The sequence below is a fragment of the Abramis brama genome (assembly GCF_963993115.1).
Source record: "Abramis brama genome assembly, chromosome: 7".
Classification (NCBI taxonomy): domain Eukaryota; kingdom Metazoa; phylum Chordata; class Actinopteri; order Cypriniformes; family Leuciscidae; genus Abramis; species Abramis brama.
In genome coordinates this window covers 22,694,572-22,721,536 of record NC_139969.1, presented here as the reverse complement: position 1 = coordinate 22,721,536, position 26,965 = coordinate 22,694,572, and the positions used below count along the sequence as shown (strand labels likewise).

The following is a 26,965-nucleotide window of genomic DNA, read 5'->3' as shown; positions in this document are numbered from 1 at the left end:
CTCTTCAGACATATTTTCTCATTCGACTGAGAAGAGAATGAAATAAAATATAAAATAAAACATATAAAACCTTTACCATTCAGTAAAATGAAAAAATGTAAATGAACTGGGGTGAACCCACAGTGTCATCATATGTCGCTGGGAAAGGGAAGCTCAGTAAGATGGTATGCGGTTTCTGGACTGTCGTGATTCTGGGGTGCCCAGTCAGGGCTTGCTGGCCTGTTGTGATGCCCTGCGTCCCGTCATACATAATCCCCATTCCCCTCACTGATGGCCTCTGACTCTAATCCGCACAGACACCCCCCCTCCGTTGTTATGCTGTGACCATGGGCATGCCAATAGCACTCTCCCCATTTTAGGATGATGATGTAAGCTGATTACAGTATTGGGGTGAGAAATATACAAGATCATACTTTGTCTTTACCATTCAGTAAAATGAATATGAATATATCATTATTGTTGATGGCTCCAGTAGGCTAAGGTTACCTGATACTCCAGTCTGACTGACATCAGTTTGACAGTTGAAGGTGCTTTATTTTTGGATGCCTCATTTTTACTCAGAATAAGAGATAGACAGAGATTGGTAGTGCTGCAGATACATAAACCCAGTCACAATGAGTGGCAGCAAGTAGCCGCATGCTCAGTGGCTTTGGCACACAATGGAACACATTGAGCCAGACCCTCATCCCACGTTCTGTGTGCATTCATACAGGAATGTTTGGAATACAGAGTTTACACAGCAACACAAATGGCTGCCAAATACCAGCCTGGTCTCTGCTCAAAAACTCTTGTGAGCTCGCCATTCTCCTTTAAACCGCACGAGGACAGCGTGTGCTTCTGTCAGAATCTGTTTCGATTTTGGACCATTTGTTTTGAGCGACATTTGAAGAGATGTATCTGGTTCATTGTTGAATTGCTGTAGTTACACATATTTTTGCTCAAACAATTTGAATTTAAAAATTCACATGAATTCAGGATGTCTCAGTATTTGGTTTCTCTCTCTCTCTTTTTATACTTCACCCAAAAAATCTGTCATTACTGTATACTCTCCCTCATGTTGTTCCAAAATGGTATGCATTTCTTTCTTCTGTTGAGCACAAAATAAGATATTTTGAAGAACGGTGTGAACCAAAGACAACTGAAACCCATTGACCCTCTTATTTTATGGACAAAACCAGAGAAATTTCTCCAAATATATTCTTTATGTTCCACAGAAGAAAGAAAGTCATACAGGTCTGGAACGACATGAAGGTGAAAAAATTATGACAGAATTTTCATTTTTGGGTGCAGTAGCCCTATTCCTTCCCAGAAAGCAATAGCCGTCATTTCACCATCTCGCTTAGCTATAGACCCCACCCGATATAGTCTGGCTATGAGTAACCCACTTCTAGCCAAAATAACCTTGAATTTGGTTACATGTCGTTTTGCCAAAATAACTTGCTAGTATGATATTCCAACATGTAAGCAAAGTAAACCGTGATTACAATTTGTTTGGTTTCATTTCTTTGACATGTTCTATGCGTAGCCTGTGCGTCTATTCTTGGGCTATGGTTAGACGTCTACTAAATATTTACTGACAGCCCAAATTTTGTCTTGTTTTAGCCTAGAAGTCAGGGCTGTGTTTGGATGGTTATTAGACATCTTTTAAATGCAAAATTGCTTGCTGGGTTTTAAGACAGCAGCAGTCAAGCTCCATTAACTTTTCCGTTTGTTCAGTTCAGTTCAGTTCACATTTATTTGTATAGCGCCTTTCACAATACACATCGTTTTAAAGCAGTTATTATCTGTAGTAAAGCAGTTATTATCTGTAGTATTAGCAGTAAATTGATCTGTTTTTAGAGGTAACTGTCTAAGTTATGTATTTCAGAAATGGACATATACAAAATCACAGTTAGCTAAAAATTTATTCATTTTAAACAATGTAATAATTCAAGGCAGAAACAATGAGCTCATTGAAGTAATGAATACTTGTTTGTTAACAAATGATTATGGCATTTAGTAAAATGTAGCATTGGTGCATGTTGATTCAGAGTTTGCGTTGATTTGTGTCAAACCTGATGATTGTGTTCTCCAGCGTGATACTGGAACTTCAGTGGAAGAAGAGAATGTGACTCTATACAAAGAGTCACATGATCAGTGCCACTTACATACACGATTAGTGACCTAAAATAGTGCAGAATCTTTCATATTTCTTCTTCATTTTAATTTATTAAATGTATTAACATTTATTTATTTTTAAATTATTGCATCACAGATGTTTAATAGTCTCAGACCTTTGGACCCAACTGTACTTAACATACATACACATTTATACCCACTCACAGTGTTCAGGCCTCTTGACTCAAATGAATGAATAAGTGAACAAGAGTGTCCCTCCTAAACAGAAAGTGATGGCACTCTGTGAGATGCCACTCTGTGCCAGGCCTGGTGACATCATCCAAGGCGCAAAGAAAAACTGCTGAATCACAGCAGGACACAGGGCCGTGTCAGAGTCAGAGCGGTAAAAGTGCAGGGATGTACCTGTGTCTCATTTGCCATGGTCTGATGAATAAGCCTTAGGAGACTGCACCATATGACCTGCCATATGACATGTTTTATTCTCTCTGAAAAACTAACGTTTGGTCTTTTTTTTCCTTTTTTGAATAAATAATATGAATAAGCAACAGTGATGTTACTGTAAACTAAAACTATTTAAAAAAAACATTAAAAAAAATGAAAACGAACATTAGGAATGTTGACTTAGCAGCTAATTGAAATTAATAACTTTAAGAAGAATTAAAATGACTAAATCTAAAACTAAATAAATAAAAAGAAAAGAAAATCACAATTACAAGCAAATCACTTAAACTAAAATGAAAACTGAAATTATAAAAATAAAAGCTACTTCAAAATTGTTATGAATACTATACAAGTAAATAAATAATACTGAAATAGTGAATCAGATCATTCTTTGTTTCTGAGGAAAATATGCCCACAAATATGACTTGTCAATAAAACTGAATGGGATGTTGCACAATCATTCCTGTCATTTCAAGGCTTTTTTATGCTCTTACTGTCTAATGTCATACTGTACATCACTGTGTGCTGCTGTACAGTAACAGCTGAGTACAGTAAGTGTTTCAGGCTGATTATGTGACGTCAGCAGGGACAAATACGAGGGGGAATCACACTGCCTCTAATCTCTTCATTTTTTCGACCAGCTGGGCCTCTTACCATTCATCAGGATATCATCAGAATTACACTTTACATCCATATACATGCAGGGGGATGGGAAAGACAAGGAGAGGAGGGAGGAAATGCAAAGTCAAAGCTGTGGATAAGTAATAAAAGTGAATAGGAAAGACCAAGGGAGGAAGATTCAGGGGGAGGAGATGGATTCTGGGTAGGTTTTGGGGCAGCAGCATTTTAATCCCATGTTTAGCCTTGACAGACTTGCATAATCATATTAATGTCTAAACTGAATAGATCAAAACCGCTGTAGAGATTTGTTTGGCTCTTAACTCATTTGCCCCCTGCTGTCAAAATGCATGATGGTTTGATTTGGTTTGTGATGGTTTGAGTGTTTGTCACGTAACAGTGTTGCAGCTTTTTTGGACATTTGTTGAACAGGACAGTGTGTAATTGTGTTAATCTGAGTTCTCTGAATGTGGATAGTGTGGCAGCTAGAGAAACAATGAGACACAGTTAAACTCATGCGATGGCAAACAAACTGAAGCTCTGAAGCTCTCACAATGAAGCTCTCTCTCTCTCTCTCTCTCAAACCCTTTCTTTCTCTCACTATCCCTTTCTGACGTTTCCTCCTTCATTTCTCTCACTGACACTGTTTATATGCACAATACATAGTTTACTGTGTGTAAAGGGACAGATCTGAGCAAATCAAGAACTTGAATTTTAGTTTTTATGTTACGTGACACCTGATGTCCCACAGGTTCACATGCTCGCAGTACACAATTGTGTCACATACTCTCACGTTTTGCCTTTATAGAAGAAGGAAATCATTGTTTTAAGTAACCTTAGGATATAGTTAAAGTGCAACTTATATGACAGCTGTTCATTTGGCATGCAGCCACATTCTTTAAAATGGCAGTTGATCTTAATATATAGTGCACAGGGCAGGCGCATGATCAGATTTGTCTAGGTCTGAACATCTGGCCACATTTACATGTTGAAAGCCTCCATACGAGAGTTCTTTCAGTGCATGACCTTTCTGAGTGTAGCATAAATTGGACACTGATTTGAAGATATGAATTGTTATCTGTTAACTAGATGTTGGGATCAAACATAGGCCACACATTTTTTATTGCACTAGTATCTAGGGCAAGAGTATATAGAGTATATACTGTACATGCACTTTTAGCTGCATTACTTTTTAATTGAGAAGGTCCAGGGCTGCTTTGTTTTGACTGATTGCCCCTCATTTTTTTTCTACAGGAGGATGGACTTCAGTTTACGTGATGCCTTCACAGACGGAGCATCTAAGGCAACCCAGGACAGCCTACTGAAGAGGGATTTTGTGGCCGGGTTGGAGGCACAGACCTTTGATGATAAAGTGGGCGAGACTGTTGGGAAGACAGACTACCGCCCCCTTCTGGATGGGATGGATGGGAAAAGGGAAGGTATGTCCCTCAGAACTAGACAGTCTTCCATAAAAGTAATCTATATTACTTGTGACATTTATAATGTTAAAAAATAAATCTATTTAAAATAAATCCTGTTCTTTTGAACACCAAATCAGCATATTAGAAGGATTTCCGAAGGATCATGTGACACTAAAGACAGGAGTAATGATGCTGAAAATTCAGCTTTGCTATCTCAGGAATAAATTTTATTTTACATTACATTAGAAAACAGTTATTTTAAATTATAATAATATTTCATAATTTTTACTAGTTTTTTTTTAAAGACATAAAAACATCTTGCCAACCCAAGCTTTTGAACATTTACACAATCAATTTTTTTAAAAACATTTTGCACAGTTATTTGCTGCTTTATTTATTTTTTTATTTTTTATTTTTTTATTTAGATATGTTGGGTATATTGTGTAGTTGTGCAATGCAACATCAGGAACAGGCTTTTATTTTACTGTCTTCCTTCTGCATTGGATTGTGATCTGATGTGTTTAATCTGAAGTATTTATTTGTGTATTTCTTATCTCTATCTGCCACAACATATAATGGTGAGTGGAAGAAGCACATTTTATTCCTTTACTTTGGTTTCACATCCTGTTCATGGTTTTATGAGGAAAAACACATTGATATTCTGAGGTATTTTCGGGTTGCTTTTGTGTTTGTTTGTCTAGGACAAACGCCTGATCATGGTTGGCAACATCTCTGATCTAATAATTTTTTTCCGCCTCAAACCGTGCTGTCTTCTGCCAAGAACCATTCCGAGTGAACTCTAGGTTCAGTTAGGCGGACAGCCTTCCTCTTGGGTTACAATCATCACAGTTATTTATTCTCAAATGTGTTTGTTATTTATTCAGGCACATTTTCACAGTTTAATCACCTGGTATGCATGAGGGCACTAATAATGTCTGAATAAATACGTTAAAATCTGTTGTTGTTGTTGTTTAACTGGTGCGTTTTGTGAAGTTAGTCATTCATAAATCATCTAAAAACAAACTATTTTAGTAAAGGTTACACGAAATGGCTATAGATTAACTATCAAAGCTTTATGGACTTTCAGCTTCTGGGTTTGGGCCATTAGTTCTGGGGAATGTTTTTGTTTTTTTGCATACTGTACTGTAGGCCTACCTGACACCATCCCATTCTGTTTAACTTTATCCTACATTAGTCATATGAAAGTATTGTTTGTTATGTTTTCTACTTGTAGAAGAATATGCAGAAATGTCTTTTATAATATTGGGCTTGTGCTTGACAGAATGCTTAGACATCAGTACAGCAGGATGCACTCTCAACAAGAGCAAGGTATATGTATATGTGTGCAGCACTGAGCTGTATATAGATGCTGGTATCAGCAGATCTGTCCACAGCAGATGTGACGGATACTTTTAATAGCTTCAGTTCCGTGCAAAAATATGAAATTCAATTACTGCCTTCATTAAGAGAGAGAAATGCCATTTATTTGATGTTACTGTAAAGATTAGCACTCTCGTTATGGCAAGGCTGTTGCATATCACAGTTAGCATATAGCAAAAGTGTGTGTTTCTATGGTGGTTTCTCATCAGATCATTGTATGGACTTGCTGGAAAAATTGAAATTACTAAGCAAGTTGTCAGTACTGACAAATACATTACGGCCAGCTAGCAGGCAGTATATTTTCCTGCCACGCTTTTTCCACTGAAAAGGTTGTGTGAGATAATAAAGCTTTTTTTATTGACAAAGTAATAAAGATTTATGGAAATTGTAAGTTGTCTGTTGATAAGCGCTTAGAGGCTCATTTCCAAAGAACAAAGTACAAGTAAAGATGATTAATCAATAACTATGATGCAATTACAGGCTGTGAAACGTCTTGGAAAGATAATAATATTACACGTGCAGTCCATTATCATGTATTTTCATCTTGCATCTATAAACTGAAGAAATAATTGGATTATTTGTCCTCCTCTACTATCATATGACCTTTCTTTTTCAATGGATAAATGTTGAAGACATCAAGGGCATCTGCATTCTAATGTGTGTTAGGAATATATATTTTTTTCATATATTTTAACTGCATTGTTTATCATTGTGCAGTATAACATACAAATGTCAGTTTAATATTTTTTAACATACTGCTATAATAAATTTGACTTGGGTTACCATTCAAAATTTTTGCTAAATATATATGCTACAAACAGTGTACATTTCTAAAAGGATTTTAGGTTTGAGATATGTGGGAACGTTGATATACTGTAGGAAGACTTGTCACTAGTCTTAGTTTTATTTTTAAATGGAATACTGTACATTTTCAACAAAATGTCCAAAATAATTTGTAGTTAAAGGGATAGTTCACCCAAAAATTATGCCCCATTGACTTTGGTCATCAACTGTTTGGTTACTGACATTCTTCAAAAAAATCTTCTTTTGTGATCAGTAGAAGAAAGAATTTCATACAGTTTTGGAACAACTTGAGTGTGAGTAAATGATGACAGAATTATAATTTTTGGTTGAGCTATCCCTTTAATATCTTAGTTTTTTACCCTCTCTAGTTCTTATACATGTTACATTGTACTTATTTTTTTTAAATACATGCATGTAATTACACCTGTAATTATTTTTTGTAATTACATCTATAATTACACTGTTGACCCTTCCCTTACACCTTAACCCATACCATCAAACCTGTCCCTAACCTTACCTGTATCCCACTGCAATAGCAGCAAAAGTAGTTTGTAATAGAATATGAACACAATAAGTACTGTATATTGTACTTATTTTTTGATGTAAGCACATAATAGTTAAAGACACCGAATATCAAGTGTGATTGAAATACTGATCAAGCAAAGAAATAAAAAGAAAAGATACAGAAATAAAAAGCTTTTGTCAACTGAATAGTTGGCATATAAACATGGCTTAGTAAATGGAGTATATATATATATATATATATATATATATTATATATATATTTTTTATTTTTATTTTTTTTATTATTATTATTATTATTTTTTTTTCTTTTTCTTTTTTCATTTAATGGACGTCAGTGGGGTCCAGTGATGTTTGGTTCTAAGTGTTTGTCAAAATATCTTCTTTAATTAGTTTTAAAACTATTTCTGTAAAATTGTCACACTGTACTCATTTTAACACAAAACATATAATATATTGAACAACTATAAAACAAATATAATACATAACATATAATATATAATATAATATCGATAAAAAAATTAAGAAATGCAGAAAATTGTGTAGTACATCTTTCATGTTTGTGTGCTTTTGTAACCATATTGCACATATCTTTTCTTTGTCTGTGCTTCTGGTACTCTCAGTACAGCACTGGTTTATGACATTATGTAAGCGATTCTGTGCTGAATGGGATGTCTGCTCCCCCCTTTTTAACTGCAAAAGGAGGCTCTCTACCACAGCATGACTTGGCAGTCTGTACCTCAAGTGCCTCGTGTCTGGGACAAAAATTACTATTTTTAGTTCCTCTTCCATTTAGCATGTTTTCAGGTTCATATGCTTCTCTTTGTGAGGCTATTGCTCCTGCTCAGGTTTAGTTTAGTACATCATCAGCATCTCAAAACATAAAGAAGATGAAAAATGTGCTACTTGAGGCATAAACATACAAATAACCTTGAAGACGAATTGGGGTCGATTCCCCTCTACTTTATCAACATGAAACACAAAGGCCTGGCTGAACGATTCCTATTGCATCCTTGGTAATATAACAGCGTGACTCACAGTGACATATATACCAGTCCTGTTCCACAAAGAGGATAATTGCATGGAGCTGGTGCAGCCCAGCCCTGTGGGAGCATGATGATCATTAATCCAGGACTGGTATCTGAGCTAAGGCTGGTTCAGTGCTGGCTCCTCTTGTCAGTCAGTCTTGATGCTGACAGAGTGCTTTGCCTAGGGAACGTAGAGCAGCCTCAGCTGGTTGTGTAACTACGGTAACAGGCCTGCAGTCCCAGCCTGTCCCATCGTCTCAGCATCACTTATCTCTGCTTGCCCTTCTCATAATATCTAAATATCAGAATGGATGGGAGGAGGCCTATTTTCATGGATACCCCTCCCCGCTGCCTTTGACAGTGGACATATTAATCTAGACAGTCAATCAGATTTCATGAAAGTTACTTGTTTACAGGACCTAATTAATGTCACTAAATCACTTAGTTACCAATGAAGAGTGTGTGTTCATCTCACTCTTTTCCACAGATGGTTCATTCGAAGGTGAGTGTTGTGAACTATGTCCAAGCAATTTGTCATTTCAAAATTACAATTTAAAATCATTATTAAACCATTTATGTTTTCGATTTATTCATTCAAAATTAGATTTATTTATTTTTGTATATAATACATTTCAACAGATCATGAAAAATAACTCATGGGGTATTTTTGACAATTTCATTACATTCATTTAAATTCACAGATCTTTTGGAACCAAAAATGTGGTTATTAATGTCCCACTTGGATATTAATAATTAGTAAAAATGCATTACAGTTCTATTAAATTTTCAGTCTCTGAAGATTCAATATCCTGTCTTTTATCATGTTTTAAAAAATAGTCAGAGAGAATCTTTAAAGCATTTAGTAGGTCTGATTATACCTCCTTTTTTGTCTAAAATTCAGAAAACTACCTGTCACATTTTTATTTATTTTTCATGACAAATAGTAAAAGTACATGAATATTTCATATTTTCACAAGCTCTTAGCTAACATACAGTAACATACAGTAGCTAGTGTTTGTAGTTATTGAAGAAATTGTCATTTTTATATGCTAATGTCTTTGGTGTTGCCATCTGTAATTTAAAAAAAAACATCACACTTTGAAATTTATGAAAGATTGATGGTGAAATTACAAATGCTGCAAATGTAGTACCATTAAATGTAGATCAAAGGTCTTTAGCCCTTTTCTTACTCTTTGATTGTATTCTTTAATGAATTACATAGCTTTTAAAAAGCCTACAACATTTCCTGCACAAATCTCTTGATCTTTAGTTTTAAAATTATACACTACACTCTTTTCTCAGGGTCTGGGTTTATGTTTGCAGGCCAGATTGGAGGCCAACGTCAGGACCCTCAGGGAGAGATTCGTCCCAGCCCTCCTGGACAATATGTCCATAAGCATGACTTTCAGTCAGGTATGATCATTGCATATGTCGGGCTTGAGAACTGAATAAAGCAATTCAACAAGAATCCAATCATGTACTAGATATTAGTCTTTCTAATTCCAGGTCCAACATCAATGATTGGAATGCCTGGCCAATTGGGAAACCAGCAGATGGGATCTACGGTGAAGGATAACAGCATGGACTCCTTTCTGGGTAAACACTGCAGTGTTTGATCTTGTTGACTTCAGACCGTGGGTTCGATTCAGTTAATTTCCTCAGGCTCTGTTAAGTTTTAATGCGATACCGCTCTGCTGCTCTATGCTTCAGGGTTCTCTCAGCCTGGGATGAATATTGGTATGAATATGAATGTTGGCATGGCCCCTTTCCAGAGCTCCAAACCCCCCAGCATGGTTGAACCTCAGAAGACCTCACCCTTGTTTGCCAATGAACCACCCAAACCATCCCAGATAACTGCTAATCCAAGTGAAACAAGCCCTCGTAACAGCCAGGATAATTCTGCAGGTAAAGTCTATCACCACTTAAGGCACCTCAATGCAGGCTAGAACAGGTAAGACAGACTTTAAACCCAGATATTAAGGTACTGAATGATTATTATGTCACAGAATGTCTCTATGATCTCAGCTCTCATGTCATTCCACTCTGTCTGGTCAAGGCATGGATGCCTCATCAATACTTTTTCATAACACAATTACTTCATACTTTTCATGGTCAGTTACCTCTGATATGAGACCGATTTTACTGTTCTGACCAGCAATAGTGAGGATGTCAGCTGTTATATTAAATGTCATGAGTATATATAGCCTACCTTGAAAAACAGACATGTTTTTTTAGTTAGTGACTTGACTAAATATCTTGCACACTATGATTTCCAAATAAAATCCAAATTTGTTCTTTTTACATGACGGATCATAACAGCCAATGATCATTATTCAAAATTGATTAAGACTGCCCGTCTTAATCTTCAAGTGTGCATTATGGTGGAAGGCATTTTAAAGATTTATCCTCGGCCTCTCTGTAATATTACTCTTTGAGCAAGATGGCCATGAAACTAGGAGAGAAATGTGTCTTCTGGCTCAGAGCCAGTTTAGAAAGCCATTTCACATTTTAGACAACATATCTGAAATATAGATGTTACTGCCACTCAAAGTGACTGTTTATAACCATTTGATCAGTGAAGAGGACAGGCATGGGTTAGTGATCATATTATGTAAAACAGAAAAATACAATTTGTTTAGGTCTAGAAATTTATTTATTTCTTCATCTTGATATGCCTTGATGGCTGGACTAATGCTACCTTCACGTGCTATTGGAAATTTCCTACTTTCCACTTCTGAAATCGTGAATACGATCTCACCACATTCACATTTTGACTTGAGAGGGTGTTCATGTCCATTTTTTTAACTAGGAAACTAGTATTTACGATAATTCCAATAGCACGCGAAGGCAGCATGCAGTCTAGTTAAACATAATCCAAATTTAGTTAATAATAGATTTTGATTCCTTTTCAATGTAATATGTTTTGATGTTGTCAACCATTGTGTGTTCAGTGTCTGTCTTGTTGATTTTGGTTCATTTCAGTGACATTTATTGTCCTCAGTGCTGGGATTTGTATTGGGTATTCCATGTCATGTGACTCTTCTCTGTTGCTTTTCTTTGAGTCAGTCTCTCTGTGACTTGCCTCTGTTGTTATCCCTGCCTGTTATTTCTCCATGAGTTAATTTGCCCATTTGCACTTCACTTGATGTGCTCTCAGGTGAGCACATCATCGTCTCAGCACATTCTCTCTCAGCCACTGTTGAAACTATTACACCCATTTAACTGCTCTGTGCTGTAAGTATGAGCATGATACCCTCAGATATGTTATCTTACAATAAGAACCTATTTAGGAAACAGTAGTGATAGGCCTTTATCAGGATGCAAACAGACATATAAGAATTGAAAAGTCATTTTGTTTCCTAGAGCTGTTTAGTTTATCTGCCTACTTTGAAGGTTAATTCACTACTTGGGAATTTCCTCTGGGTTTTCTTTTGTTCTGCAACTTAAATTACAAACTGTCATACATCAAACTTGAATTCTGAAGTTGATAATAAGTTGCTAGATAGGGAATACAACAACTGTCCAAATATAATGTCAAGCATAAACACTCTTGTTGTTGTTGTAGTCTCTGTTAGTAACTTGCTAGCAACTTAGGACAGGTGTACACAGTACAAGTTCTGGCAGTCAGGAGGTCACAAGTCCTTGCACACCTTAAAGCAGGGGTTCTCAGCTCTGGCACATCGACCACTTTTTCTGCAGAGTTTAGCTCCAACCTTGATCAAACTTATCTGCCTATAACTGTCTAGTAATTCTAAAGAGCTTGATTAGCTTGTTCAGGTGTGTTTGATTAGGGTTGAAGCTCTGCAGTAAAGTGGACCTTAAGGGCCACAGCTGAGAACCCCTGCTTAACAGTCTACCTGATAATCATACAGAAGGCTCATGGTCCATGACACGTCTGTACAACCTTGGAAGTTCTGAGGGACAACACATTTTTCACATAAATTTTTGCACCAATTTTAGCATTTGAAAACATTGATTCAGGTGAGGACTGCATATGCTTCATTAACAGAATTTTGGGATCCGAAGCTAGAATGTGCTAGTCTCCACTCATAATATTTCACACAATGCAAGCTGGACCATATGAGCATCAGCAGTTTCCACACGATGGGGAACATGTATATTTAGCTTGTAAAACAAAATGTGAAAGTCTCCTCAAGTAATGTTACCCGGAGACCTTTCAATCATAAAAATAACTATTCTAAAAACCCACTGGAAATTCCTAAGGGAACCGATGGCTAATGCTAATTATCTTCTGAGTTAAGGACTACATATTCAATGATTCTATTCATTGTGAATTTGTGAATAGTGAATTTTGTCTGTCCTCATATCACCTCCTAGTGTAACGCACCATATGATGCAAGTGATCAGTGGTTCATATAGGTAGCTGACCTAATGTCTCTTTGAACACTTATTCAAAGCTTTTATGAGTTGGAGATGCACAAACTTTGTTGTCCGATCATTTGTATGGTAGTCAGTGACACTTCCTCTTCCTCTCTGTACACAAACAAGTTTGTGGGAGCCCTTGGACAGGTGAGGAAATGCTCTCAACGGAGCAGTCCCATGCTTCCAACAAGGCAGAACAGAGGCGCACTGATGCCTTGGGTTCCCAGAGTCAAGATGCAGCGTCTGGTGAGGAAAAGTCCATTGAGGAAGGAACCGAGAAGCAACAGAAGCGGAAAAAAAAGAAACGCAAGAACAGGGAAGAAATGTATGACTTTCTGGACAGTCTTGGTTCCCCAGATTCAGAAGAGACTCCTTCCGAAAGCTCCAACCACGACTGCCCCTCACCTCCCAGTAAGGATGAAGAGATTTGGGAAAGCGAGATCCAGGAGAGAGGGGGAGGACGCATCATGGCCAGGAAGAGCAAGACCAGGAAGAAGCTTCCAGAAGAATGGAGTGCTCCCTCAACCGTAATGGGCATGGACTTTAGCGGCCCTAATTTGGGTAATTTTAAGCCCCCATCCACTGCTAGCATAGATCAGGGAAGTACACCACCCTCACTCACTCCTGAACCTCTGCACCTGACGGACACCCAAGCATGCAGACCACAACCGACCGGGCAGGCAAACACCTCTATATTCTCAAATTACCCCAGCTCCACTGCGATTACCATAGATGACTCAACATTCAAGATTGACAGGGATATGCTTGATAAGGATAAATCTAAAGATGATATTAATAAGACTAACCTAGAGTTGCCTGGTATTCACCGTTCAGATCAGTTACCCATGGACTCAAAGACTGACCCTACTCACCCAACTGATCCCAACCAGAAGTCAACCCTTGCCCTCAGTCCAACTCAGACTGTTATGTTCCTTGACTCTGTGCTGCAGGCACAGACCCCAGATGCAAGCCCCCCATCCCAGAGCACCCCTGTGAAAACCCCCATCCCTCACACCACTGCCCCCAATGTGACCTCTGGCCCACTGTCCGTCGGCACAGACTTCCCTGCCTCTCAGAGTGCACCAGCTGTTAGTCACTGCACCCCAACAATTCCCCACAGCACTGCAGTGAGCTTAAACTCAGAAGCTATGCCTTTCATCCCATCAATCACAGAGCAGCAGGAGCCCCCGCTGGCACAGCCCCCCCTACTGGAAGGTTGGTGATAATGAAGACTGTATGGAGATGATTTACATAATGCATGGCTCAATGAAGTGGGCCCTCCTCTGCTTAGCTATATCTGTAGCAAAAAATACTGTAGCAGGTCACTAAGTACTCCATGCTTTTCTTTCTTTCTTTCTTTCTTTCTTTCTTTCTTTCTTTCTTTCTTTCTTTCTTTCTTTCTTTCTTTCTTTCTTTCTTTCTTTCTTTCTTTCTTTCTTTTCTTTCTTTCTTTCTGTCTGTCCTTCTGTCTGTACTTTTTTGTGTCAGTCCTCTATAGCTTGGACCTCTGCTGCATGTAAACATTTCAATGCAGTCATAACACACTGATCGCTATGCATCGCGACTGGCAGCCAACTAACTGTTACTCTTTAGTTTACAATCATCTGGATTTCAATACAATTTCTCTTGGTCACAGCATCCCTCAAAATACACGTCTTGTAGATATGTGTCAACTAGTCAACTGTCTATGTGGGATTTTACATTTGCTTATCGTTCTGTGGGTGAAAGCTTTCTGTATGTCACTCCTTGTCATCTTATGCTACATGACTCTTTATTCTGCTTTTTTATTCTTGTTCAAAACTGTCAATCCAATGTTTATGAGATTAAGATGTCTGTCTGCCAATTCACCTGCTACACATAGATTTTGAAATCTTTAGATTTAGCTCTTCCATACCCATAACCTTTCATTTCTAGCAGTTGCAAGTATGTGTTAATGATGTTCTTTTATTCTTCTTTTCATGTTCATCATTGTTTGAACAACACTGTACATCAACCAGGTAAGAAAATCTCATTATCATTATCAATGAAGTGTGGGTACAGCCCCTATCAGTGGTATATCCATTAATATGAAAGAAATTTCAGTTTTCTTATTAAAACCTTTATATGGGTGGTATCCAGCATTCTCAGTAATCCCTGACATAGAATATGAAATGTTGGATTGATTTAGTTTAGTTTGAATGAAAGAAGCTTTTAACTTAATGTGAAAAGAAATGTTCCATAAACTAAATTGTTTAGGTAAATTGTTCAAATAAACAGCTGATTCAAGCACATAATATTTAAGAACAGTTATTTTTAGTTGGTGGTATTTATAGGCTGAATTCATACTCCCTATAGTATTTTTGTGGCTTTCTCTGTCTTTCATCTCTCTCACACACACATCTCTTCCTCTCTCTCCCATCCTCTTGCAACAGCTCATGTAAAATTGATGGCTCTGCCGTTCGCCATTATATAAGACTTACAGAGTTGTTCTTTTTATAGCAAGCGATTAGGGTGTGTTCAGAGGCGTTTGAGAGGTGCTGTGCTCCGGCAGGGATATTGAGAGATATTGAGTACTGGGCGGTAGCTTTAGATTAAATGCTAACACAGAAGATCCCTGATGCCATCTTTAATGACGTAATGAGTCTGGAAATTCTTTGTTTTTTATCTGTTCGGGTTTGTTCACCAAGCTAAAGTCACAAGAGCAAAAGCAAAACTTGATGAAATGCTTTTGCATGTAATGCCACTTCCTGCCTGTTGTGAGCAAATGTGATATTTTTCTGCTCGTCTTCTTTATGAGTTATACTTAATTAATATTTGCAAATGCATTCAAATATAATTTGGTCACTTTTCAGCTAGACATTGGCCTGTTGATTTTTTTTGACACAGCACTTGGTCTTCTCTGGATTTCAGTCTTCAAAATGCAAAAAATAGGAAATGCCCCTCTTGGCCCTTTATTCCCTCCCTTTACTCGCATCAGCCATCTCGTCCTTTCTTGCCCTTGCTCACTCACTTCCTCTCCCTCCCCTCGGTTGGTTCCGACCACACAGGACCCTAAATATCAGCAGCTGCATTGACGGGGAGACTGTTGCTATGGATATGGTAGGCGGTTTCCTTGGTGATGCAGCGAATAGGACCTGCCAAAGAACAAGCTAGGGTGTAACTGTAGGATATGTTCCAGAAATAGAAACTCTGTGACATCCCGATTACTCAATGAGCATACATGTTCTACCCCACGCTGAATGTGTTAAATTGCATTTCTAATGCTGTGTTTTCATTACTGAAAAGAACATTGTGATAGAGGTTGGCACTAGCATAAAATTGCTCCATTTGTCCAAAAGCTCTATATTTATAGTCATCATGAAACTCTTCTGAATATATAATATAATATAATATAATATAATATAATATAATATAATGTAATGTAATGTAATGTAATAACTTTTTGTATTCAGAAATGGTCATTGCTGTGCCCATGTTAAATGCATTAATTTATTGTCTAATTGTCAAATAGTGACAAGAAAAAGGATTATATAGACAAATTTGAAGACTAAAAATGCATAAACAAATGCAACAGTGACAAAGTTTTAATATCCTCTGTATATTGAACCATATGATGTGGTGCAGTGTGTTCTCAAGGGAATGTAAACAATAAAATACATCTGACATGTCCTTATGCAACAAAATCCATTCACAAGAATCTGGCCCATTATAGAAACGAGACAGGCAGAGAGAAAAGATTCCTTTTATATCTGTCAGTGGCCTGGAATGGCTCTGCAGTAGATGCATTGTAGTTTGTGTGTGGAAAGCTCACTCTAATTAAGGTGCCTTAGCCAATCAGATCACACGCGTATTACGACATCACACTCTTCTACTCAAGTCTGGAAGGGCGGATGTAGTGGATTTTGCGGTTTTGTGGTGTCTCTGATATAATTTTGAAAACCACAGTTTTTACTGCTCACATTTTTCATGGTAGGACTACCATGTAATTAAATGGTCGAATAGGTTACCTAATATAGAAGTTTAACTGTTAGTGCTATTTCTGTGCAGATACACACTGTAAAGTTCTGAATAATGCAAAACTTTTCTGTTGTGACTGATTTTGGAAGTGATTTATGTAGCTCAGTTTAATGATTTTATTTCTTTTTCCATGAATAATTGTCTTGCTTGAGATAATCACCAGGTGTTTGTCATTATAAAAAACATCATTTCTCAGAGACAGAAGACAGTGAGAGGACATGACTGAACTGTTTTTTTTTGTTGTTGTTGTTTTGGTTTTTTTGAAGGGCTAGTGTCTGAAATCTGATTTATCTGTTGAGTTTAAGAAAAATAGTTTTTGATGCTTTCTTGGCCTCAACAAGCCACAAACACATTGTGATCTGAATGCACAAAACAAGTTTATCCATTGCAAGTAAATATGTCTATACTGGGTCACATTTTCTTTTACCTTGTGTTGTTCATGGTGTTTAAGGATGAGGAGATTTCTGCTGCTACCTGTCTATGTTGGCATTGGTTTGACTGGCTTGAGCAGTAAATACTTTAGAGTTTGATTGGACACAGAACTTTTGGACCCCATTGTCTTTCATTGTATTGGCAAATACATTCTTTAGAGTGGATTCTTTTGTTTTGCACAGGAGATAGAAAGTCCTACAGGTTTGATAAAACATGAGTGAGTAAATTATGACAGACTTTTCATTTTTTGGTGAACAATCCCTTTAATACACTCTCATAAGGAACATGGGGCCATATTTACAGTTTGCGCCAGCATAAACCCTCTTTTGGCATAAAAAAACTACTGTCAGGATTTTCTAAAGACACGCAATGAAAAAAATTAGCGCTGAAAAGGCATGTACAGGGTTATTTTTGCAGCTGACCTTAATGCATATGCATTTGTAGGAGTTTCCCTTTCAGATGCAAAATTTATGGGAGGAGAGTATTTAAATGAATCAAGCAAAGGGGAATTACTACTGTTTGCGCTAGTCAATTTGCCGCCCCAAAAAGCTAATTTGCGCTGCTCTTGGTAGATTGCGTTGTCATTATGGAAATAATCCGGCTGCGTCTGTGTTCTTTAATTTGCGTGTCGTCAGTAAATCACGCACATAACTTTCCACTCCCATCTGCGTTTTTTTGGGAATTGCGCTCTCACGCTAATTTGCCCTGTTTAGTAAATTGGACCCATAGTATCTCTAGAGAGTGAAAGGCACAATAAACAACAGAGGTCACACTTCCATCAGCCTCTCATATGTGAGAGACAGAGAAATATAATGGTTCAGATCTCCAATAAGCTGATATACGATTAAATGTGATTGATACCAACGTTATTGTGTTCAGTAAGGGACACAGCACCTGAGGACCAGGCAATGATGACATCCTCCATCACCACCACTAAGGGTAAAGGTGAACGCTTGTGTCTGCTAGAACATTCTGAGTGCCAAATGAGACAATGTGTGAGTGCGAGAGAGAGAAAGGGGTATTTATAAACACGCTGGATGCTAAAAGCAAGGGTTTTCAATGCAGGGCAGCCAATAAGGACGCAGCTCACGCAATCACGTGATTGAAGACTTGGAAGGAATGTGCGGACAGAATTAGGGTGAGAGAGAGAATCAGAGAGAGGAGGGGGATTTGGGAGAGAGACGCAGAGTCATCTCAGCCTCGGCGTTGAGGGAGGTTTAGAGACCGGCGCTATAGACTAACTCATCTCAGTCAATGCCATTTACTGACGGATAGACACATTGATACAGGACAAATATATCTAGAGAGGTAAGGATGTCATCCCAGCGCTCAGAGTGCAGAGATCTGTGCTCAGTGCCACCCTCCATGCCAAGCTTGGCATCGTCAACAGCTGCCCAGGGCTGGAACTGGCAGCAGGGGCAGCCAGGCAGTCTGCAATCCTCCAGAATGTTAGAGGACGACAAGCAGGACCTTTCCAAATCGACAGCACTCAGCCAGAAGGCGGACCAATGGGCAACCAGTCACCCATGTGGCAGGGACGGAAAGAATTTGGGCAGTACAGCAGAAAGCCCCACAAGTCTCTCTTCCTCTCCGTCACCTCTGTCTCCAGGGAAAGCCCTTTCCACCAACGGGGTGACATCTAGACCTTCACCGCCAAGTGCCATCTTGACATCTTCAGACAGTGATTGGGATCCGCCCCGAGGCATCTCGAAAACAGGCCCGACGCCGAATTATTGCGTGATCGGCGTGGTGAATGACAGCTACATGGAGGGCACGGTTGAGGGCAAAACGGAGACATGCCCACCCATATCACCCCCCATGCAACAGAACCGCGTAGTCCAGCGCACAATGTCAGACAGTACCCACCTGACAGTGCCCGCTAGCCTCCCGCTACCTGATAAATATCCAGGCAAGGATGTGCCGCCACCACAGACCGCTGTCAAATACTTCACTGTAGAGGACAAACAAAGCGTTCTACCATCCACGGCGAGTATCCCATCAAACCCTACTACAAAGAAAGAACAGCCTGCTGGTGTGTCACAGAGTTCTGCCAGGATACAGTTACCGCAACAGCTGTCGGAAAGTGGGAATGCTGTTTCATCCCGTGAAATTCAGCCTAAAGGTGTTTGTAATGGTAGGTGAGATCAGCTGCTCTAATCTCAATGGTGCCGGTTTCAAGGTCTGCAGTGGTCTACAATCCAGTGTAGGTTTGTGATCTCTAGATCCTAACTAGTCCCTATACGCATTAACAGATGTATCATAATCAGATTTTCTGTCTTTACGTTGTATCTGTGACAGAGCTGAACATACACTGCAATTCAAAAGTTTGGGGTAGATGGCAATTAAAAATAACTATTTTGTATTTTAATATAATTTACAATGTAGTTTATTTCTTTGGCAAAGCTGAATTTTCAGCATCATTACTCCAGTTTTCAGTGTCACATGATCCTTCAGAAATCATTCTGATATACTGATTTGCTGCTCAAGAAACATTTCTTATTCTTTGAATAGAAATCTTTTGTAACAATGTAAAAGTGATAGTCTTTACTAATTATTTTGATAAATGTAATGTGTCCTTGCTGAATGAAATACATTTTTAAAAAACTCACTAAAAAACTCACTTACTAAATCCAGACTTTTGAGCAGTAGTGTATTTAGTTTTTTTGCAAACATGCTCTCAGTGGTCTGTTATAGATGGTTGTCATTGAAAATTTATATTAAGCACAGCTGAGAGTGAAATAAAAAGAGAGGGTTAGGGTTATGTTATTTAGCTAACTCTTCAATGTGGATTTAAATTTGAGCCAGAATTGTGTCTTGTGTTTTATTTCAGAACTGTGCAAAATAAAACACAAGACACAATTCTGGCTCAAATTTAAATCCACATTGAAGAGTTAGCTAAATAACATAACCCTAACCCTCTCTTTTTATTTCACTCTCAGCTGTGCTTAATATAAATTTTCAATGACAACCATCTATAACAGACCATTGAGAGCATGTTTGCAAGTTAAGTCTAACAGTTTTTAGCTTGTCATGTACATTTTAAGACACTTAAAGGCACAATATGTTATTGTGATATAAGATATTGGGATTAAAACATCCAAAAACCACTAGAACAATGTTATATATTTTGTTGACTTGTGGGGTTTTCATCTGGGTTTTCATCTAGGCATCCCTAAAGGTACCCTAGGGCATCTGTTCCAAATGTTCATAACATTTCTATTATTAACTATTATTATCTATTCACAAATTTCTAATTTTCTAATTAATGATCTCTTAAGAATTATCAGCATTATATTCTTCAAGAACATTATTAAAAATGTTACAGAGAAAATCTAGCTGATATTAGTTTGAAAATCAGCTGCTATAGAGGACAAAATCGTCTGGTACAAAAGACAAAAGAGACCTATAAAATTCCATTTCATCTAATTAAAAAGGAAACAGACATATGTTGTTTGTGTATCAATGTAACATACAATAAAGTCACAGTATAAAAATATAATAAAAGTATACTTTACATAAATATTGCTAGAATTTAACAATATATATATATTAAACTGGATGTCTGTGAAACGAGTATGAGTATTCAATAAGTATTTGTCATCCTGTCTAAGGAGCAAAGGACTTTCTTTCTTTCTTTATTTCTTTTCCTCTCTCTCTCTTTGTTTTTTGTTTTGTTTTGGTCCTCCGTTGGCCATTGATTTTTTCACTTTGTGGAGAGAATGGTGCCAAGTTACATAAGGCATCCAGGCTGACAATGTGCTTTTCTGTCTGTCCGCTCAAGGCACTTTCTGTGCCCTTTTCCATGACCTCTCATGCTCATCTACTCTCATTCTTATTGTCAGAATGTACTGAGACTGAGGCATCAAGTGCAGCTTACTGTTAATTTATGTCCCCATAAATATATTTAAACAAGCTACAACCAAAAGCCCTGTGTGAACAAACATTGTAATGCTCATAATGATAATAATTGCAAATACACATTTGTTTGATTAAATATGGATATTTCAAATTTGTCTTTTTTTTTAAGTAAAAGAAGATAAGACAGCCAAGGAGAAAATGGAGAATGTGCAAACTGCTTCAAAGATGGAAAACATCAACATAATTGAGAAGCAAGACAAGCCTGAGAAGATGGAGAAGATCGATCACCTGAACAAGAAAGATGAGATTACAAAGAAAACAGACAGTGTGGATAAGACTCAGAAGAGTGAGCAGATCATCAAAGATGAGAAGAAAGTCGAGAAAGAGGAGAAACAGGATAATAAAGCTGAGAAAAAGGAGAAAGTTGAGAAAGCAGACAAACCTGAGAAGACGAACAAGGAGACAGAGGAGAAGAAAGACAACAGGGAAAAAGTAGACAAGACAGCCAAAGCTGAGAAGAACATGACGGCTGCTAAAGGACCTGCTAAGTCTCCAACAGCAAATGGGAGCAAGGAGGTGACCAGCCTGGACAGTAAGACCAAGGTAAGTCTGAAAAACAGAGGGATTTCATTCATCAGATATGCTACTCTGACTTTGATTTAAACTGCCACATTTGAGAAGAGGGGTTTGCTCTCATTTTTCCATCTTTATAAGGATTAATAATTTATAATGGTTGTTTGTACAACCATTGCTGCTACTTTGATTTTATCATGCTCCCACGTTAGCATCTAGTTTTTCTTTTGTGCTTTTTGCAAATACATGCATATAGCCTTCAGTTGGGTCAACCAAACAAAGCTCAGCAAGACCAAACTCGCTGTCCACTGGAGACAGTGCTGGTGCCACCAAACGCACCTCTCCCAACTCTGCCAGTAAAAAAAGCCCTATACCCAAGGCAACAACCCCCACTACTGGTACCAAGAAAACCCCCACCACCACATCTACTCTTGAGACTAAGGCCAAGGTGAGTTAACACCATTTCCCCCATCTGTGGTTTGGCACCCAGCCAACGATCCACAGGGGAGACTTTTGTGACTTTCTCCGGTGCCCATCTCTTCTATTAAAATCAACTCATGGCTTGCCGTCTGTGTCATTGTCAACTCAAAATTTCAATCACCAGCAAAATCACAAGAAAGAGGCATGTTTTTAGGCCACTGATAAAATATGAGGTCCAGTTATGTTCCTTCAATTAAATTTCCCAATGACAGACAGATATCAGATTAGGACTAATTATATGCTTCTCTATTGTGATTAGGTTCTAAACTGCTTTTTCTCAAACTTTCATGCATGGAGCTTGTGGAATATAATTAAAGGTAGGGTAGGCAATTTTTGGAGCAGCTAGCAATAGCAAGCTAGCTTTGAAAGCTCAGAGTGTTCTGCAAAGCCACGCCTTCTTCAAAACACATGAACGCACACCGCAGATTCTGCAAAGCATCACAAGAGACGGCGTTAAACTACCTCATGTCACAAAGCACATAACATTACAATAATAATGAATGTAAACAACTTACAGAGCACTGACCTATACCACCTGACTGCTACAGATTAATTTCACTGTAGATAGTGTTGACATAGAAATGCATAAATTCGAGTATAGCGTCACTAGTTTCCATCTCTTGTAAATTACAGTAGTTATAACGCAGCATAAGTTTGTTGTTTTGGCTCAGGAGGAACTGTAAAAGGTGGCTGCCGTTTCGGTTGCGGTGCTCGTGACTAGCGTCTAACTCTGCCTAGCATTAAAACCGCTGATGACGTGTGATGTCTGCGCGAGCAGGGTGAGCAGAGGTATGAAAATACATACGTTGACAGGCAGGTAGGGCATCGTACCATTGCAATGATTGGATGAACATTTTATGGTCCTACACCTTCAACAGACGACATATATACATATAAATACATTTAGACCTTAGTGATTGCTATCAGGATGTGAAGACACTTTCAACCAGTATAACAAAAAAAAAAATCTGGAACAAATCGCCTACTCTGCCTTTAATCTATTATTCATTATCACCTTTCAATTGAGTGTCATCTCTTCTCTGCTTGTCTTTATGGGTGATTTTTCAGTTAGGGTATTTTTTTATTATTATTACTGTTTCAACAAATTATTTTGTAAAGAGATTATATGCTTTAAATCTTAATATGGAAACCATTTATGAATTCAAGTTAAAGGGATAGTTCACCAAAAAATGAAAATTCTGTCATCATTTACTCACCCTCAAGTTGTTCCAAACCTGTATGAATTTCTTTCCTCTGCTGAACACAAATTAAGATATTTTGAAGAATGTCGGTAACCAAACAGCTGATGGGCCCCATTGACTTCCATAGTATTTTTCCCCATCAACTGTTTGTTTACCAATATTATTCAGCAGAAGAAAGAAATTCAAACAGGTTTGGAACAACTTGAGAGTGAGTAAATTATGACAGAATTTTAAGTTTTGGGTGAAGTATCGCAGTATTGAGTGGTAGCAAACTACAAAGTCATTACCATCACATACAGCATCAAAAATCCACACCAACACCCACTATACCAAAATTCACCTGTAGGTTGATCAAGGTCATGATCTGATCTTTCATCAGGGTCATGTGATGAAACATCTTTTAATCAAGATTTCAAGTCAAACTCTGCCTTAATTGGACAATCACCCTCAAGCATTGAGCCACCCTTAAGCCACTGTGTATGTAACTCATCTAATCAACCTCTTGTCTTGACGTCAACTCATCCCTGGTCATTCAGCTTTCTGAAATCGTATTGTTTCCATCAGTCTTCTGAGACTGGCACACCAACCCAGCGTCGCCCTCCAGTGCCAAAGGCTAAAGCTGCATCTGGTACCAACTCTAAAAACGGCACAAGCACCACCTCTGCCCGACGCTCCTCCGGTGAGTTGTTCCGTCATATAGAATTTAGACAGCAGATTGAAATATACATGGATGAAAATGAGGCTGTGAGTCATAGACTTACAGTCTTTACAATGGCATTCATAGTATGAAGGTCAAAACTGTTTTTGTCTACTGAAAGACTTTGTAAAGGTGTTTCGTCAGCCAAACAATTGGCATGCTGTTATACAACAGTACAACCAATTGAATATACTGTACTCCTGTCCCTCACAGCCTCATTTTGATTCCTGTTAAAAAAAATTATATGGCACTACCTACTGAATCAACATTGGACAGATTAAATGCCTGGAAAATGGATATACAGGAAGATATAGATGAGGCAGACTGGAAAGATGCATGTCTTAAAGCACAAACACAGACAATAAATACAAGGTTTAAATTACTTCAATATAAATGGTTAATGAGAACTTATATAACACCTGTCAAACTTCATCAAATGTCTGGTAATATTCCAGATATGTGCTCTAAATGCTTGGATGATAAAGGTACATTATATCATTGCCTCTGGGAATGCCCAAAAATACAAAACTTCTGGAAGGAGGTTATAAAATGTATGTCAGACATGTTTAACATTAAAATTCCTTTGAATGTAAAACTTTGTATTCTTGGAATATATCCAATGGACTTTATACAAACATCAAGACCGATTAAACTTGTAGACTTTGGTCTGCTTCAAGCCAGAAGAGCTATTGCATTATGCTGGAAGAATATGGATGCTCCATCCATGAAAATGTGGATAAAGGTATCAAACTGTATCGGACTGGAAAGGCTAACTTATATTGCTAAGTGCAAGAGGAAAAACTTTGATCAGCTGTGGGAGCCATACTAAATATCATGTAAACTGGGAATGTAGACCTTACAGGAAAAGACTTTGTAAACACTGTCTGTAACAAATTCATTATTATTTACTTATTTATTATTATTTATTTATCTTTATTTGTTTTTACTTTTTTATGCATTTCTTCCTTTAAGAAGTGTAAACTGAATATGTATATGTGAAAGGTGTAAGCATGTCTTGTTCTGTGGTTATAAAACTAAAAAAGGACAATAAATATATTTTAAAAAATTAAATAAATTATGGCACTACCAAGACTAAGGTGCAGTATATAGGATCTCGGGTTAAGGTTAAGTGAGGCATAATGATGTAATGACTTTTAAATTTACATAATGTAATTTGATTGCATGTTTTTATAGCTACAAAGACTGAAAACCAAGCAGGAGAGGTGAAAAAGGCACCAGGTGAGAATGATGCAGTTTTCTTACCTATCTTACCTATCTTATTCTTATCGAGAAATATTTTGGTACAATAGTGTTAGACTTTGGTGTATAGTAAATTACACATAGGAAATTCAACTACATGAAATGTTAAAAGACCTGGCAATGATATTTACTACATACAGTAATAAGATTGTGTCAGATTTCAATGAGTAGTTATTTCTCTGCTTATTGTTGCAGTGTTGTACCTTGTAAACAAAATTCCCAGCGAGCTAATAAATTCTAACTCTTGTGCATTTTAACTCCCAGAAGTTGCTTTAGGGCAGCCAGGAAGATTGGAACTTGTGATTTCCGAACGGTCTTACCATTTTTAGGTGCAATATAAATTGTTAAACCATCTTAAGCTTTGAGACTGGATGTAATATAAAGTGTGATTAACATGTTTGTTCTCCCAATTTAGAACAAACAAGCCATCAAGATATTAAGGCAAACATTTCAAATAGCAGAGACTATATAACAACTTGACTTGAATAACAAGTCAACCAATGAAATATAATAATGTAGAGAATCCTGGGCAAGTAAACAGAGACAATCCAAAAAAAAAAGAGATTCAAAAGTGGAGAGATCATCTTTACAGTGGTCAGGTGCTTATGTGCAAATAAAGGTGCTTACCTGTCTGTAGCTGTTACTAAATTCTGCTTTGATGGAGGCTTAAAGAGCGGGGTGAGAACTTTACCTCTACTGTTTCCTGAAAACACAGCAGTTCTGAGCTAATACACACTGACTAGTGCAGTTTGTTAGTCATCAAATCTGAAGATGCTGACATAGTCAGGGATAGACTTACTCACAGAGGCTTGTGTCAAATCATCACACTGATAGAGCCTTCAACTCCTCTCTTCATCTCTTTGTACACAACAGCAGAAAACCTTGTCACTTTTGTAGTGGCTTAGGAAGAAGAAACATTCATGAGGTCAATGACAACAGGAATTACCTGTGCATACTGTATTAAACCTACTGTGGTGTGCTGTTTTCTGCTGCAGTACTTAATTGTTATTTTACTTTATTTGCTTCATGTTTTCACAGTTAAAACAACTCCAAGGACAACTCGCACACCAACCTCTGCCACCAGCACAGCAGCCACCAATGGAACCCCGACCCCTCGACCATCCCGCATCACCAAACCCCCCGTGCCCAAGCAGACTCCCCTTGAGAGGAAGCCTCCTGTGCCTCGAGCCCCCCGAAACGTCCGGACCACCAACGCACCGCTGCCAGATCTAAAAAACGTGCGCTCCAAGATCGGTTCCACTGATAACATGAAGTACCAGCCTGGAGGAGGCAAGGTGAGTTGATTGGTCAGGACAGAACCAGGAGAATTTGCATGTGTGCAAGGAAAGAAATAATCTAGGCTTTAGAGACACACATAGATACTGCTCTTGACCTCATTGTTTTCTTTACAGATTTAGAATCAATTTGATGCATTATTTGGCAACACATGATCATAAGCTCTTGTGCTGCACTATTGCTGCCATTAAACGCATTAAGAAATCTCAAATTCTGTAATAGTTGTTTCTCATTCGTATGTCTCATATCGCTGCTGCTCAATGTAAATTCCATTATTCATCTGATTGATCCTTAACTTTAAGATACAGACAGTTTTGCCTGAGCTCATGGATCCATGGATCCAACAATTTTTTGTGATTGACGTCCACCATGGAAAACAAAGCCTTCAATTTTTCATTGTACACTGAGATTTTCTTACAAAATTTATGTAGAATGAATTTGTCTGTTTTCTATAGC

The 26,965-nt window shown here is 37.9% G+C and overlaps 1 protein-coding gene across 16 annotated transcripts in view; it reads left to right on the top strand.

Annotated features, from left to right (window-relative positions):
* The window catches only part of map4l (microtubule associated protein 4 like), a 39,260-nt gene that overhangs the window by 3,308 nt on the left and 8,987 nt on the right, over nucleotides 1-26,965 (top strand). For 6 of the 16 annotated variants that reach the window (XM_084119358.1, XM_084119353.1, XM_084119355.1 and 3 more), the window contains exons 2-11: nucleotides 4,432-4,616; nucleotides 9,635-9,745; nucleotides 9,839-9,928; nucleotides 10,043-10,237; nucleotides 12,842-13,930; nucleotides 21,171-21,604; nucleotides 21,831-22,022; nucleotides 23,821-23,935; nucleotides 25,148-25,192; nucleotides 26,252-26,508. In XM_084119358.1, coding sequence (XP_083975484.1) covers nucleotides 4,436-4,616; nucleotides 9,635-9,745; nucleotides 9,839-9,928; nucleotides 10,043-10,237; nucleotides 12,842-13,930; nucleotides 21,171-21,604; nucleotides 21,831-22,022; nucleotides 23,821-23,935; nucleotides 25,148-25,192; nucleotides 26,252-26,508 — 2,709 coding nt within the window. In that variant the 5' untranslated portion in view covers nucleotides 4,432-4,435. The remainder of the gene's footprint in view (nucleotides 1-4,431; nucleotides 4,617-9,634; nucleotides 9,746-9,838; nucleotides 9,929-10,042; nucleotides 10,238-12,841; nucleotides 13,931-21,170; nucleotides 21,605-21,830; nucleotides 22,023-23,820; nucleotides 23,936-25,147; nucleotides 25,193-26,251; nucleotides 26,509-26,965) is intronic. The other 10 variants (XM_084119345.1, XM_084119344.1, XM_084119356.1 and 7 more) reach the window with 5 other exon arrangements.